Raw genomic sequence first — 17544 nt, 5'->3', positions numbered from 1 at the left:
TGGCATAGTCTCTGTCCATGTGAGCGCTTTTAGTCAGGGGGAGATGGGATGAAAGCCCATCTGTGTGCCTGCTTGACACTTCCAAACGTTGAGATGGGAGCTGTTCCTATCATTACCAGGATACTGCTAAGTATTCTGAAGACCATCTTCATTTTGTATGTTGATAGTTTTGATCAGTTCCATTTAGGTGCTTTTTTCTTTTTCACTCACTGCCTCTTCCCCTATGATTTCTTCCCCGTTCTGCAGTATGTGGATTCTTCTCATTGGAACCCACTTTTCTCCTTCTCTTGTGGAAATACAATACCCTTTCCCCCAGATTAGTACCATATGTAGCCCATGCCATTGTTTTTCATGATCTCTCCACGTGACCCTTGCTCCTGTTGTGGAGTTCTCTTTTCTTTATTTTTTACTTTCAAATTTTGTAATTGATATTTCATGGCTGGAGATAGACCTTTGTCATCAAGTTTCAAATAGTTTTTCATATAAACTGCTATTTACAATTTGTTATGAATGGATGGCCTACCTTGTCAGATTATGGGGGATCCCTGTTATATGTTTAATTTGATATTTGATAAAGAATTGTTGGAAAGGTTTTGAAATATAGGTGGGACTGTTACTTGTTTTTAATATTCGGGGAATGCCATGATTAGCAAAACAACACATTAAGTAGCTAGTGAAGTGTTTAAGTGATTCTCCAGTTTGTGCAGAAGCCATCAAGAAACCAGAGAAAGTGTCTACACATAAGTGAATATTTTTGTTCTTTCCAAAGGAATTGTAATGAGTAACATCCATCTGCCAAATGTCATTGGGAGCGTCTCTTTTTGGGTTTCTGACTGTAACTTTTGTTGCTGGGAGAAAAGTGACACAATTTGCACATTGTTTTACTATCTGTCTGGCCTATTCTTTGGAGATTCCATATAACGGCCTTAATGATTTTGCAGAGAGGTGGTATCTATTGTGGGCTTGTGCAGCTGGTGTATTTTCAATACTCAGGGCTTGTGTGTCTAGGTGATATGTTTGTAATGCCTAGTCTGCAATATCGTTTCCTTCCTGCTATTGGACCAGGAAGGTGAGCATGAAATCTGACATGACAATTATAAAAATAAGTCCATCTTTTCCTGATAGCACTTTGTGCCTGTTGTAATAATTGTGTTATATTGTCTTGCTTATCTGCAATATATGCTGTCTCAAGCCGAGGGATGAGACCTGACACATAAGATCTGTTTGTAATAATGTTGGAAGATTCGTCCGTCAATTTCTAAGGCCTTGATAACTGCCTACAATTCATCCTGCTGGGTTGAGGTGAAACAAGTTTGAAATTTGTATAATTGTGATCTGCTAGGAATACACATTGTGGTCCTTTTATCTTTAGTGGCATCAGTGAAGATATTTATTCCTGTGACTGGCACCTCCATATATTTAGTAGTCCAAATTGAGGGCCATTTGTTCCATTGTCACTGGAACTTCAAAATGTTTGCTTCCCTGTTGTAAATTCAAATTTACAATAATTTCCCATTCTCTTGATGTTTGTATGTATTCCTGAATTTGATCATTGATATATGGAAGGTATATAACCTCAGGATCCTGTCCTGTTAATTGAATTGTCCTTTTCCATAATTTTCTATGTGATCGTATGCAGCAAGGATATCATCCATATGATGGATGATCTGTACCTTGGGGTATCTTTTCCTAAGGTATTTCAATATTTTGTCTACATACCACTGACAAATGGTTGGACTGTTTTTCATACCTTGTGGCAACACTTTCCATTGGTATCTCTTGGTGGGTTCCTGCAGACTGATGCTAGGAACTGAGAATGCAAACCTATTCCTATCTTTTTTATGAAGAAGGATGCTGAAAAAACAATCTTTGATGTCTATCACCCACAAATGGTAGTTTTGGGGTATCATGTTTGGAGAAGGTAAGCCGGTTGTAATGTTTCCATAGTAACCAGACTTACATTAACCTTTCTAAGATCCATCAGGATTCTCCATTTACCTTATTTCTTTCTTATTACAAAAATTGTAGAGTTCCAAGCACTGAATGATTCTTCTATGTGTCCCTGATCAATTGTTCTTGCACTACCATTTTTAAAGCCAACATTTTTTCAGTGTTTAGGGCCCACTGATCCACCCAAATGGGTTCATATCCATGTTAATTTCGGTGGTGAGGTGTTGGCCCGTCTAGAGAATCCCACATAAAATCTGTGGTTAGCGTAAAGCCCTATTTATTGCAATATATCTCTTCCCCATAAATTTATAGGAAGTCCAGGTACTAAATGAGGCCAAATAATTCCCCCTTTTCCTTCGAATTCCCATTTTAGGGGACACTCTGATTCAAGTGCTTACTGAACTCCTCCAACTCCATATATGCCTTTAAATCCCCCTACTGGCCATTGAAGATCCCAGTCCTTTTCAGTAATAGTCATTGTATCTGCACCTGAATCAACTAGTCCCTCTAACCACCTGTTTTCTATCTTATTTGTATTATTGATTTTTCTTTTCTTACTGGTAGAGTCCAATATATCATTACATCATTTCTCTGGGATTTTCCTGATATATATATATATATATATATATATATATATATATATATATATATATATATATATATATATATATATATATATATATATAAAATAACGTAGCTATTGATTGTCCCTGATATATATATATAAAATAACGTAGCTATTGATTGTCCCTGTCCTATATCCTATATTACTTTCCTCATTAGTGGTATTGATCATTGGGATACAAGTAATCAGTTGATGAGGGTAATAAAGATGCGTAATCGGGTTCATTCCTGTATATTGATTGTGTGGGACAGACAAAAGTATCCCTATTCTTCCCTCTGGCACTGTGATAGGTTCCAATATTGGTACCTGACTGTGGCTAATGGATCAGTGTAATAATATCCTGTACATTTCAATAATTGTGTTTGTTGTCTCTCTGATCCACTAGCTTCTGGTAATGCTCTCTCATTTTTCTGGTCTCTGCATTGGGATGGTCCTCTCACTCTCTCTGCTAGTTTGAATCCCCCACTCCTTTTGGCTGGGGCTGGAGTGTCATCCGCCATCATGTTTAAATAAATTTCTCCTGAGTTCTACATTTAGAAGGCCAATGACGCACTCTTTTACACTTTGGGGAGGGGGTATGTGGTCTTGATCCCCCTTTCCTGTTTCCATCTTCCCCGCTCTTTCTGGCCCCACATCCCTTTTGAAACGCCCTGGTTTTCCACAATTATAACAGCTTCCTTGTTGCTTTATTCTCTGGTCTTGGTTTTTAACCTGAACATATGCTTCTGCCTTCACATTGGCCGTGAATACTGCATTTCCTACGTTCTCACATCTTTGCATCATCTCTTTTAAGTCTGCGTCTTTTCTAAGCCCTATCATAGTTCTCTTAAAATCAGCATTATGAGTATGTCTGTCATAACTGTATGTGTTCTTTCCACATCTCCCATGATATGGATTATAGCTTCCTGTACTCTAGTATAGAAGTCCACAAATGGTTCATCATTTCTCTGTTTTAATGTGATCAATGAAACATTCCCAGTTCACTTTACTGGCATTTCTCCATAAGCTGCTTCTCTGCAGATGGTTAACTTTTCATAAGTTTCTATTGGAAAATGTATTTGCTGTCCATTTGTGGTATAATCTGATCCAAATAATTGTTCATAATATTGGGTCACATTTTGGCCATTATTAGGGTTGTGCTTAATTTCTATTCTCCTACATTCATCATATAATAGGCTTAGAAATGTAATGTACTCTCCAGGTTTCAGGATGGCTTGAAAAACTAACTTCGAGTCGTTTGCAGTGAGTACAAAAATCTCTAGGTCTTTTAGGTGTATTTTGGTGTAAGGTGAATTAAGGCTGTATTCTATACTTTTTTAGTTCTTTTATAGCATACTGAAGTGTGATTATGTTGAGGGGGTCCTCTCTTTACAGGGGTTTCTAATACTGGGAAACAATTTAATCCCATGTATGCCAATGTTGTCATGTTGTCCTCAACTTTCTTTTATCATTCTTTGTAATGGGGACATTTCATCACTAGGTGTCACTCTCTTCCTGTTTTTTTGAGTCCCTATCTATTTCCCGCTATCTTTACCATCCTTTGTTCCTCATTTTCTGGGCTTTTTGAGTCCTGATCTATTTTCTCTTTTCTCATATTGTTTATTTTCCTTACCTAATGGCTGAATTTTGTCCTCCCCCCTCCTTTTTTTTTTTTTTTTTTTTTTTTATATATTATTAGCATCTTCCTGTGGTTTCCTCATTTCTTTTCTTTCCTTATGCTCCCCTTATTCTTTTCTGGCAGTTTCATCAATCAATTTTGCTAATTTTCTTTTAAGCTCAGCTATTTCTGATTCTAGCTCCATTTGTTTTTTCCTTGCTTTCCATGTCTCTAATTCCTTTTTTAAAATTAAGATAAAGTGTAACTGTTTCTAATTCTTCTATATTTTCCTTAAACTCCTCTTGTAATTTGTATATTTTCTGTCTACTTTTTAGGCTATTTCCTGCCTTTTCTTCTTTTGCTTGGAATGCACTCTTAATAATATTATATAAAAAGAAAGTGTTGTCTCCCAGTTCTCCCGGTTTAGTTAAAATTCATATTTGGTTAATTGTTCCCCTACTAGAATCCAGGAATATAGCGAGACTGGGGGTCTTTCTATGGTCCAAGGGCATACCTTCTATATTTTTTTCAATAAACTTCTTAATATTCTTAACATGCATAATTACTCCTAAATTCTTTGCCTTTTCATAGATTATTCTGGTATAATCCTTCTTGTTCTAATTCTTCTGACAAAATCTTTTGCCCCATGATAGAAATTTTTCTATCCTTCTGCTATTTTGGATTTTGCAGGGTTACTCAGTAATCTTCTCCTGTCTTCCAAGAGTTGAAATGCACGTCTTCTCACCCACTTCGTGAGGCACTTTCTGGGGAATGTGGGCAAGTCTCTTGTTTTTGCGGCAAGCTTCATATGGGTTTCCCACACTGTCCTTTGCACAGGATGACTGTAGTGGATCTCTGCTACGCATGGGGCTTGAGGGTTCCGTGATTAGTTTGGTGCCTGATTGTTCTGGTTCTCAGCCCAAATTCCCAAGTGACGCAAGTCTTATATGACCAGGAATGCCTGGTCACCTGAATGGCAAAGACTGTGAGTAATGAAAGGCAAGAGTCAGGATGTTGGAAGACTCTGTTTATGACAAATCCAGCAAGCCCTTTTATCTCCTCAGTATATGCCTTTAGTCCCTATAGCTTAGTGTAAGCACATTCTAACCTATAGCAGATATATGATTTATTGACGTTTATGCAGCCCCCTGGGTTATGGTAAAATCATACTGGAAGTAACGTTTCACCTAAGCTCACTTTAGCACTGGGCTAAGGCGGCGGAAACAGTGTCTGACCCTCCAACAGTCTGAGGGACAGTGAACTGGCCCCCTATTTAAAAAGTTTGAGGACCACTGGCCTAGAAGTAGAACTCAGAGATTATTCAAAGTAGAAAGTAAAAAGATTGTTTATTATAGCAACTCATGAGAGATGGGCAGTCCAGCTGCAATATAAGGAAAATGAAAGTACTCACAGCAGGAGGGCTGAAGAATCAGTGAATATACACAGCTTTTATAGATTTTATTACAAGAGATAATATCACAAGTAAGAGAGCATTGAGAGGGGGTGAGGTATTTAATTGGTTGTTGCTGTCCAGAGAGATTGGAATGGAAGGTTTCTGGCTTAGGTCTTCAGGCTTTCTTTGGTCAAGATAATAGACTAAATATCGATAAATGTCAAACGCTGATAAATGTTTGTTTAACTTAGGTTAAGTAAATATGCCTGTAACTAAGGTTTAAGTAAATATAGGCCTGCACATAATGTACTCCTGCAGGTCATAGCGAAACATAGGAATAATGAAAATAAAGAAAAAGAATTCATACATTACTGTAAATCCTTCATCTCTTCATTCCATATAAGAATTTGCTTATCACTGATCAACAGACCTAGGACTATCCTAAAGCCAGAAGACTTCAGTATCATTGACAAACAAGATTGTCAGAAGAGTAATATTTTAAGATTAGAGAGTCTCAGGATCACTAATATATCTTCCCTAAAGTCTAAGGAAAGAAATATTATATTCCTAGGCCAGAAGACTTTTACAATCATTGACAGACAGGTTGAACAATAGTACTCCAAGGTTGGTGGGGGGTGGGAGAGTAGGACCTTGGGATCACAGATTCCAAAGCCAGAAGACTATAGAATCACTGGCAGATTGTTTGAACAGAAGAACCCTAAGGTCAGAGAGGATCTTAAAATTATTGCTATATTCCATCAGCACTCCTCTTTGCCCTGCAACTATGACCTAAAACCCCATGTGGTCAGTAGAGTTCCCAACTGACAGAGATGAACCCTGAAACTGTCCGTGACTTTTGGTGTGAAACCTTCAGGGCAGTTAAATGGTTTCATAAAGGTTAGCCCAGGCCTACTCCTTTCTTACCTCAGTCTCATTCAGCTGGAGATCTGGACCTGATATAAGTGGTCTCATTCAACTGGAAATCTAGGCCTGGGGGCAGTGACAACATTGAAGGAATCTCATTCAATGGAAGCCCTACCCATAGACTTCTTATAAAGTGACTTTTTTGAACTCCAAATCTTCACAGAAGTTGAAGTAGGGTTATATTTTGCCAAGGGACCTCTCCTCTTGGCACAGCTGCCTGCTAGAACTCCTGCCCACTGTGAAGAGACCCTCTTCTCAGTGATAATCTCTTGTTATTTCTCTACCAGGACCTCTTGCAACTGAGGAGTCTGTCTTCTTAGCAAAGCTGGCTTCTCAGTGCCAATAAACTTCCCTTTTGCTATTCAGACTTTTCAGGTTCGTGAATTTTTTCACGTTGGACCTGCATTGATCAGAGGGGATTCCTACAACTGTCTGTACTGCCACTAACTGCATCATTTTGGCTCCCTGAGAATCTGCTGTTTTTTCCAAGGTGAAGAGGTTAAAATCAGTATCTTGAGGAGGAGAAAAAAGTCTGGGAGTGCCAGGATTGCCTCTCAGGTGTGTGTGTGTGTGTGTGTGTGTGTGTGTGTGTGTGTGTGTGTGTGTGTGTGTGTGAGAGAGAGAGAGAGAGAGAGAGAGAGAGAGAGAGAGAGAGAGAGAGAGAGAGAGAGAGAGAGAGAGAGAGAGAGAGAGAGTCAAAGAGAGAAGGTCCTCTTCTGGAAGGGATTCAGGGATTCAGAAGCCTCCTGACAGGGACTGCATAGAGATGCAGACGAGAGCTCCCATGTCCCTAGGGGGACTGGAAGGAGGGAGTTTGATTTCCATCCAATAAATTTAAGTAGCATACTACAATTCTGTTTTAATTTAAGCTTTTTAGGTTTAAGATCCTTCAAGCGGAATTTGTTTCTGCCTAAGGAAGGATCCTTAAAAACAGAGGTGTTTTGTCCCAAAAGCCTTAGCTTCCCCGATTCTGTAGTTCCTTGTCCATCTCTAGACATCTCTAGAGATAGAGAGATGGCAAAATGCTCCCTGAATAAGGGGGCCTTTTTGTCAGAGAATGCAGATATTCTCATAGAGACGTCCCTGAGACATCTCTGCTCAAGTCTGGTGCTCCGACGACTCAAATCTTCCCGGTATTTGAGTGTCCACCTATAGAGTGAAACAATAAGAAAAGGCTTTACCTCATCTAGATTTTGGGGGATTTCTAGTCAGGGAACCAAAGTGATGTGGTTAGTGGCAGTATAGAGATTTGTGGGAATCCCCTCTGATTGATGCAGGTCCAATGTGAAAGAATTCATGAACCTGAAAAGTCTGAGTGGCAAAAGGGAAGTTTATTGGCACTGAGAAGCCAGCTTTGCTAAGAAGACAGAGTTCTCAGTTGCAAGAGGTCCTGGTAGAGAAATAACAAGAGGTTATACTGAGAAAAAGGTCTCTTCACAGTGGGCAGGAGTCCTGGTAGGCAGCTATGCCAAGAGGACCCTACTTCGAACTTCTGCAAAGATTTGTAGTACAAAATGGTCACTTTATAAGAAGTCTGGGGGTAGGGCTTCCACTGAATGAGATCTCTTCAATGTTGTCACTGCCCCCAGGCCTAGATTTCCAGCTGAATAAGACCACTTAAATTGGAGCTAAGTAGGGAGTAGTCCTGGGCTAATCTTAATAAAACCACTTAACTGCCCTGAAGGGTGGGTCTCTGTTAGAGGAGAGTTTCAGAGCTCACCCCAAAAGTCAAGGAGGATACTTTCATGGTTCACCCCCATCACAATCAGTATCAGTTGCATCTGATATAAATTGAGATCTTGGGGAGGGGGAGAGGGGTGGTCCTTGTTTAAGAAATCTCAAACGGCTCTGGGAGGGGCCCCTGGGAGGGGTTTATAGGAGAAACTTCCAGATAAATTATCTCCTCCTAGGATTCACTTGGAGATCTTGGCCTGGGCATGGTCACCAGCCTGTATTGGAAGGTTCGGGCCAAGAAGACCCAAGAAAATAGAATATTGTGTGCCCAGACCTTTGCAAAAAGTTCCAACAGGATTTTACCTGCTGAGAAAGATATTTCTCAGTGTAATAAATTCATTCTTGCCACAAACCTGTTGCCTGTATTCACTGGGGTTTGCGAATTCTTTCACAAAGCCTGTGACCAGCCAGGGGAATCCCTGGCTATCAAGGGATCTCTCAACCCTCATTTCTCACACCTCAACATTTGGTGGCCCATAAGGGGATCCCCAAAATTTTGGTCGAGATAAGACTTCTCTTTCTGTTATGTATTCTATAGCTAGGACACCCAAACACCTAGGAAGATTTGGACTGTCCGAGCTTCATACTCAGCAGAATTCCCTGAGCTGGGGACACCTGGATTGGGAATTCCTGCGTTTTCTGACAAAAGTCCCCTTAATCAGCAAACTTCTGTCACCTCTCTCTCTCCCTCTCTAGAGATGTTTAAGAGGATGAGGTGCTATAGAATCCGGAAAATCTGGGACTTGTGGCAAAATGGGATAATCTACCTCTGTCTCTATTACTAAAGATTCTCTCTTACCCTGTTTCTTAAACAGAGACAAATTCAGCTTAAAAGATCTCAAAACTAAAAAGCTTTAAATTAAATTAAAGCGGGATGCTGCTTGGCTTTGCTGGAGGGAAATCAAAATTAGATACTAACCTTTTAAATAACCTCCTCCTTCCTGCTGCTCTAGGGACACAGGATCCCTCTGAATCCCTTCTAGAACTACCTTACCAAAAAAGACAGGGTCTTATGTCCGACAGTATTTCTTTAACTCTATCCCCCTCACCTCCTGAACCAGATCCTAAAACTTTTCAGTCCTCATTCCTCAATCCCTCTAATACAAGGAGTGGGACCCCTTTTTCTCCTCATCAGGATACTGATTTAGCCACTTCTTGTTAATCTCTGCCCCCTGAGAGAAGGAGCAGACTTTCAAGGAGAGACACTCAGAGCAGAGATGCCTCTTTCAATGTCAAATCTCTCCCAGACTAAGAAAAACCTGGCCATTACTCTAAGGCCAATGCCAAATGCTAATTTGATCTTTCCTGGGGAGATGTTAATGTTAAACTATCTGCCCCAGATATACAGAGGAAGCTGCAGAAGCCAGCTTTGGGTCCTCAAACGTCTCCCACTTACCTGTTAGAAACAGATGTTAGAGTCTTTAATAATAGGGAACAAACTGCAGCAGAGGGAAAAGACCTCACAGTTAAAGTGAGAAATAGAGAACAGTCCCATATTTTGGCTGCTATTTCTGGGAAATATAGGGCTTCGTGCTTCAGGTGACATAGACAGGCATCAGGCTCCAAACTGTCCACCAAAGAAACTCTCCAGTTCCTGCCCTGAGTACAAACCAGGAGGGGGTACTAGAGGAGAGACTGCCTAAAGGGGATAAGCTGCCCCCTTCCCCCATGCCCAGCCCTCCGGCAGGAGTTTGGAGCTTGGTCAAGTTCCCCCTTGATCTACCACAACAGCCCAACACCCTGATGTGGCTGGTAAGACCACTGAATTTCTTTTTGATATGGGGGCTTCTCTCTCTGTTTTGCTCTTGCCCCTCCAGTCTCACTTGCCCCTCCCCCCACAGAATGGGGATTGAAGAGAAACTTAAGATTTGTTTGGAGACTTTCCCTCTGCCTTGCCAGTTTGGTGACCTGTTTTTAAAACACTTGTTTCTTATTATTCCCTCCTATCCTGCTCCCTTTTTGGGGTGTGATTTAATGGTAAAATTGGGGACCCAATTTTCTCTTCTCACATCTCCAGATGTTCTTTTTGTGTTGCTCCCATATTTGCTCTGAAATCTGGGAGAAAATAGATTCCTCTGAAATTTCTTAAACACAAACTTTTAGCTAAAGAGTTAAGAGATTTGGAGTTGCTTCACTTCAATCGTATCTAGATGCAGCTGTAGATGAAAGGTGGGGCCAGGCCCTGAGCGTCTTAACTCTGGGACCTGATCCCAGACCTGTTGACTATTTATTTATCTAAGGAACTGCACTCAGTTTCCCTAGAATAGCTTTCCTGTTTTAGAGCAGTGGCTGCTACAGCCCTTCTTTTTTTTTTTTTTTTTTTTTTAATTTAAATTTTTTTAAAATTTTAATAGTTTTTATTTACCAGATATATGCATGGGTAATTTTACAACATTGACAATTGCCAAACCTTTTGTTCTAATTTTTCTCCTCCCCCATGGCATGTTACATGTTAAATATATTAAGGTATAAATTAAATACAATATATGTATACATGTCCAAACAGTTGTTTTGCTGTACAAAAAGAATCGGACTTTGAGATAATATACAATTAGCCTGTGAAGAAAATTAAAAATGCAGGCAGACAAAAATAGAGGGATTGGGAATTCTATGTAGTCATAGTCATCTCCCAGAGTTCTTTCGCTGGGTGTGCTACAGCCTTTCTAATTGAAGAAACCTCAAAACTTACTTTGGGGCAGCCAAAAGGTTTTTACATCCCACCTGGTTCAGAGCATTTTAGAAGCTAAAGAGCATTAGTGGCTTGCTGTTGGGAAACTTACTAGATATCAGACTCCCCTGCTAGATACTCCCGACCCCTCTCTCTGGGTGTGCCATACTCTCAATCCTGCTGCCCTGCTCCCTGACCAACACTCAGTCAGGAGACATTATTCATAACTTTGAGGAAGCTTTAGATTCTGTCTACTCCAGCCAACCTGAATTAAAGGTCATTCCCTTTGACAACCCAGATGGTGAATGGTTTACAGATGGGCCAAGCTTTCTTGAAAATGGGGAAAGAAAGGTAGATTATTTTGTGGTGATTCTTATTAGCACCCTGGAAGCTAAGTCACTGCCCCCCTGGGACTAGAAAGTTGAACTCATTGCTCTAAGCAGAGCTGGAGAAGAGAATGAGAGTGAACATCTAAACTGATTCCATATATGCTTTTCATATTTTACATGCTCCTGGGGCCATATGGAAAGAAAGGATACTTTTGATAGCAAAAAATTTTCCTATTAAATATGCAGGAGAAATTCTGTAGCTACTACAGGCTGTCCATAAACCCAGAGAAGTTTCAGTCATATTTTGTAAAGGACACCAGAAGGAATATTTACTTCAAACCAAGGGGAATAGGTTTGCAGATTTAGCTGCTAAAGCTGCTGGCCATTCACTTCTGACTATGGCACCTTTAATCTCCCAGATCCCTGATTCTTACACCCCTTCTTATAGCCCACAGGAACAAACCCTTTCTCCTCCTGGCTGGTTTCAATCACCCTCAAGCCAACTTCTAATCCCAGAGGCAAGTTAGTGGAAACTTATTTTTGGCCTTTATCAGGCTATACACTTGAGAAGAAATGCTTTTCAATCTCTTGTGAAGTGCATTTTTATTGGTCACAAACTAGGAGAAACAATCAGACAGGTATGCCAGGCCTGCCCAGTTTGTACCCAAGTAAATCCTGAAGGAGTTGTTAAACCTCCCCCTCTCTCCTGAAGGCTGTTCAGAGAAGGGGCACATACCCAAGAGAGATTGGTTTTAAGTTGCTTTGGGTCTTTGTTGACACTTTTACTAATTGGGTAGAAGCTTTTCCCTGCAGGACTGAGAAGACTCAGGAGGTATCAAGGTACTTGCTAAAAAGAGCCTGCCTAGCTTCTTGCAGAGTGACAAATGGTTCAGCTTTTACTTCTCAGATGTTTCAGAGTACTCCTGTGAATACTCTGGAGAAAGAAGAGTGAAATTATCTGTGTCCTTTCTTTCACTCTCACTCTTCTTTCTAACTCTTTCTCACTCTAAGGACTCATCCTTGGAAGTTCCTAGCATTTTCTCTCCGTTTTTTTTTTTTGCTGTCATTCTATGATCCCTGCCAGTAGTTAACTCCTTCTTAGCTTTTCAGCTAGGGAGCTCCTTGGGCCATGGGGGCATTCAGGATTGTTGGGTGGGCCATTAGCATCCTCAAGGCAGCCCACAGATGGGGCCTGATGCTTTATTTGCAAAGGTCCCATTCCCAAATGTCATCATCTCCACCCTGGATGCCACCCCACTTTTAACCTGCTTGTGAGATTTGTTTCCTCCAGGCTCCAAGCTGCGAACTTTCATCTACTCATTTAATCTAAAAATCATGAGACAACTGACTTGGACACTCAACCTCCCCTAGCTGCCACCTTCAGATCGCACTTCCCCCCCTGGCCTGAACCCCCATTAAACATAGGGACAACTCTATGACCCTTGTCAGCTTGAAGAAGCTACAGAAGATCAGATCTTCATCCCTTTGCCCCAAATGAATTTGGGGTGACTGCTTGAGGAAGGAAATTTATAAACTCAGATCTTGGGGGGAAAGGGTAGTCCTGGGTTAAAAATCTCAAACTCTTCTGGAAGGGACCCCATCCTCTTGTTGCCTATATTCATGGAGGTTTGTGAAATCTTTTGCAAAGCCTGTGATCGGCCAAAGGGGACTCCATTGCTGTCAGGGGATCTCTCAATCCTCATTTCTCACACCTTAACACATCTAGTATCTTCTATAATCGATTTCTGATCAATTGTCCAACTTTCTTAGTATTTTTAAATTGAGAGTTCTTGAAACTATCACAGTTACTCCCAAGATCTGACACTGGGCCTGCTGTTGTGTGTCCTCTGGTTTAGTCCCAACTCTCATGTCACAGATCTCTCCTGCTGACTTCCTAAGTTGTCTTAGACTGGATAAAATGTCACTCCAAACTTCTGTTGAATTTGCTACTCCAAAATCAGATTTGAGGCTTTTTCTTTTTTTCATGTTATTTGGAGGGGAATGTTGGGAAAGTTTGGCTGGGTTGCTGCCTATAATCTGCCATCTTTATTCCGCTTTCAAGAAAGTTCCTGTTTGCAGCCATTATGGAGTTTAGATTTGCAATAAATTTTTTATACTTTGTGGTATTTTCTTCGATATAATCATTCTTTCAACTTTAATTCATGAATTGGGGCTTAAGAGTTAGCCTCTTGCTTCTGGATTCTTGCTCTAACTTCTACTTCCTATAGTAGACATCCTCAGATATTTGGGATTCAGAAGTTCTTGAACATTATTTAATTTGGGGTGAATTTCAGTGTCTAATTGGAATAAGATGTGGGATCCTGGAGGGCTGTCACTTATTCAGACAATAAGTTGCCTTATTCTGATTCCCCTTGGGGATCAATTTTCAAGATATCTCAAAAAGAGGTAAATTCCAAAAGAGTGTATGTATTTATTGGAAAAGGAAAGTAAGAGGATACCCATAATCTTGCTTTCATTAATTTCTATAAAATCTTTGTGAAAATTATCTTTATGTTCTTAAAGGCTATCTTTGGTGCAAATATGAAAAAAACCAAAACTATGCATTCCTTCTTCAGTCTACATCTTTATATCATATAATTGACTCAGAGATATAAAAATATGATCTTGCACTATAAATAAGATGATATACCAAAAATGTTTGGCAGAACTATGAAGTTCTATGTAAAAGTCAACCATGTTTCATTATTTATAAGTTGATTTTAAAAAAGTGTGACTCAGTAGAATAAAATAGAGATTTATAGGGTCTATTCAGTTCAAATATAAGTTATATGTACATTGTAGTTATAAAAGTTAAATAGAATCAATTGGAGAAATAACTTTAATAATCTCCTGAATATCAACAAAAGAAGCAAGATATAAAACAGGGAGTTATATATTCATGTATAATGTTGACCAGTATCCAATTAAAAGAGTCCTAGAAAAAGTTCAAAAGAAAATTGCTCCTATTCACAGATTACATTGTATTAAATGAATCAGACATTCATACATTACAAAGTCTCCTCAGTAAAATTCATAATAATGGGAAATACAATGAAATTATTATCCACAGTAGAATGAATTAAATTGTTTATTGCCTTATTACATACACTTGGATAGGCAGACAATCAAGTTAATTCATCAGTAACTTTAAACTGGACAGACAATTTAGATGGACAATGAACTTGGCCCAGAATTTTGAATAATCCCGAATTGTTTATTCTTGTAAAACCTCATTTCTATTGTTCCACTGAAATTGTTTGCATGTGAAGCCACAATCTTCAGAGAAGAAACTCAAAAGATGCATGATGGATAAAAGTAGACTACAGCATACCAATAAACATGAGTAGAGTAGGGGCATCAAGATGTAAGGGGAAAGGCACTAAATTTGGAGTCAGGAAGTTTAGGTATAAGGATACTTGTTGTAATGCCAGACAACCTGAGGCAAGACAGAGATAAGTATTTTTAATATGTTAATAGTGGAGAATTTGGACTAGCGCAGCCATACTAGCCATAGCCTGCCAGCTGGATTGGACTCTTATTTCAAAGCATCCCACCCGCATCTAGCAATTCCAGAGACTTTTATAGTGCTCCAACTATCAGGGAAACAAAGGCAAGGGGGGGAGAAACATTGATTCATAATTTCAGGAAGTACCATAAATTCTGATAAGTTGGGAGTGAAGAAGGAGGTCAAGTAGGAGACAGAAAGTCTGGGCCAGGAAAGATAGAGAGGGTGCCATCTAGATATTTGAGATAAACCATCTGGAGTTTTATGACTCTTTGGAATGCCAGAGTGGCCAGAACTCTGCAGCCCTAATTATCTCAGTCCTAATCTCCAGGAAGGGGGGAGGGGGCGGAGAAATAGCATACTAACTCAGGGAAACTGAAATATTATAATGTAGGGAAAATAATGCAGGGGAACTGAGGCATTACATTATTACTTACCTGGACATATTTCTTAAGTCTCAGTTTCTAAATATGTGGAATGAAAATCATAGCACCAGCAGAGTTATTGTAGACTACAGGGCTGGCCATGGATTCAAGATCTTTTGTTCAAGGACCTGAAGCATGCATTAGGATCCAGACTGCAGTGCTTCAGATAACTTTATAAAACTCTAAGTTATAAATGAGATACCCTACATCAATGAAATCATAATTCCAAAGCAACCCCTATGCCCAAAATAAGCAATAATAAAGAATACTTTTTCTAGTTGCCTAATAGGCTTATTATGAGGAAAATATTAAACTTCAAAGTACTAGATACATGTAAATTTATTATTATTACTGTTATGTATCAACAATTACAGAGAAGTGAACAAATGGTGCAATGCATTTGTATCCCTGAGATATTAAAATAAAGCATGAGATACCCTTGTACACTAAATGAGTAGATGTTCTGTGAAGGATTTATGGAAATATGGGCAAGAATTAAAGAAAATGAAATGACATTAAAGAAGTTTTGTTTGCACTAGTGGAGGCAATAGTCATTCTAATAAAACGAGTTCACTGAAGTATGAGTACAATATTCAGAAGCTCCAGTACGTTAATTGCTTTTCTTCATATTTATGAACATATTACAATGACAATTTTGGCAAGTTTATTTCCATTTTTTATAACAAGTATATTTTTAAAAGAGGTACACTTATATGATAATGAATCATTTTGAAATTAGTCCAAATATACTATGTTTATATATATACATACACACACAGACACTCACACAAGATTTCAAGATTGTATACTAGCAACTTATTGTGTGAATACAAATGTTACTATTGTTTTCTTAATGTTAAATGATAAAATCTATATTTCAGATGATCTTAGCTATCGTTGGCTTCTAAATGAGTTTCCTATATTCATCACAATGGACAAACGACGATATGTGTCTCAGACCAATGGAAATCTCTATATAGCAAATGTAGAAGAATCTGATAGAGGCAATTATTCATGCTTTGTATCAAGTCCTTCAATCACAAAAAGTGTATTTAGCAAATTTATCCCACTCATCCCTCTTTCTGACCGTAAGTATTTATCTAATTTATCTAATTAATTTAAAACATATATATGTACATGGAACAAGTGTCCTAACCATTTGTAATTCTCTTGAGGAGTATATTCATTTACATTTTTATTGAGTTATTTTTGGCTTTTAAACAATAATGTAAATGATTGTATCTAATTTATTCTAAATTCTTTGAATCTGACAGAAATAGGGTTAAAATGTTTTCTTTTTTTTTTTTTTTCTTTTTTTTTGCTGAGGCAATTGGGGTTAAGTGATGTGCCCAGAGTCACACAATTAGGAAGTGTTAAGTCTCTGAGACCAAATTTGAACTCAGATCCTCCTGACTTCAGGGCTGGTGCTCTATCCATTGTGCCACCTAGCTTTCCCAAAATGTTTTCTTTTAAATTATTCTATGGAGAGCAAAACTACAAATGGTTGCTCTCTAGGGTGGAGGGACTTGAAAGTACTAGTAAACTAGCAAAGTGAAACTGAAGGACATTTGAAAACTAAATAATTAATCAATTTATGCAAATATCATTTTATTAACAATGCCTTAGCTTAAAGTGTATATCTATCAAAACACTTAAATCACAGTTTTTATTTTAAAATGTTCTTGAAAAATTTTTTAAATATCATCTCCCTAGTTATCCAGATAAGAAACATCTCATACTCTTGATATTTTTTAAAAGAAATTTTGCTATTTTAAGTGGGTTTGTACTCACATGCTCACATACTAGCAGATTCTTAGATTCAGAAAAAAACACAGAAGCCATTTAGTCTAAGACATGCCTGAACAAAGATCTGGTTTTACAAGATAGCTGGCATGTAATCATGTGACCTCTGTTCAAAAACTTTTATTAAGTTGGGATTCATTAAGTCTATTTTACTTTTGGAAAGCTTTAATTTTGGGGAATGATTAATTCTATCTTCCAGATGTAACGTTCTTTGCTGTGAAATATATGCTTGTACATTTATTGAACTTCAACTTTATTATTTCTGTCAATCAATCCTATTAATTTAAGTATTTGTCATTTGTGCTAAGTGGAAAAATTTTGAACAATCTAAAACACCAGTGCTACACATTTAAAAAAATTTTAAAGTTATATATACTTATGGAAATGAATTCACCAGTTTATACTTCAGGATGATTGTGATAGAAATGGTGCAGAAGTGCTCCCAAATTAAATACTTTCTCAACATTATAATAACTAGATCTGACTATACTGGGAAAGTTCAGCCAACAAGCAGCACCAGGAGATTATAAAGAATTCATTAATATATGTGAATAAATTTATGTCTTGAAAGTTGACAATTCTGTAGTTAGA

At 38.5% G+C, this 17544-nt stretch overlaps 1 protein-coding gene across 2 annotated transcripts in view; it reads left to right on the top strand.

Annotated features, from left to right (window-relative positions):
• CNTN1 (contactin 1) overlaps nucleotides 1-17544 on the top strand; it is a 207580-nt gene that overhangs the window by 78344 nt on the left and 111692 nt on the right. For both annotated transcript variants that reach the window (XM_074270571.1, XM_074270572.1), the window contains exon 6: nucleotides 16032-16238. In XM_074270571.1, coding sequence (XP_074126672.1) covers nucleotides 16032-16238 — 207 coding nt within the window. The remainder of the gene's footprint in view (nucleotides 1-16031; nucleotides 16239-17544) is intronic.

The sequence above is a fragment of the Sminthopsis crassicaudata genome, chromosome 5 (genome assembly GCF_048593235.1).
Source record: "Sminthopsis crassicaudata isolate SCR6 chromosome 5, ASM4859323v1, whole genome shotgun sequence".
NCBI classification, from domain to species: Eukaryota; Metazoa; Chordata; class Mammalia; order Dasyuromorphia; family Dasyuridae; genus Sminthopsis; species Sminthopsis crassicaudata.
Note: the sequence above shows the minus strand (reverse complement) of the source record. Positions and strands in the feature narration are given on the sequence as shown.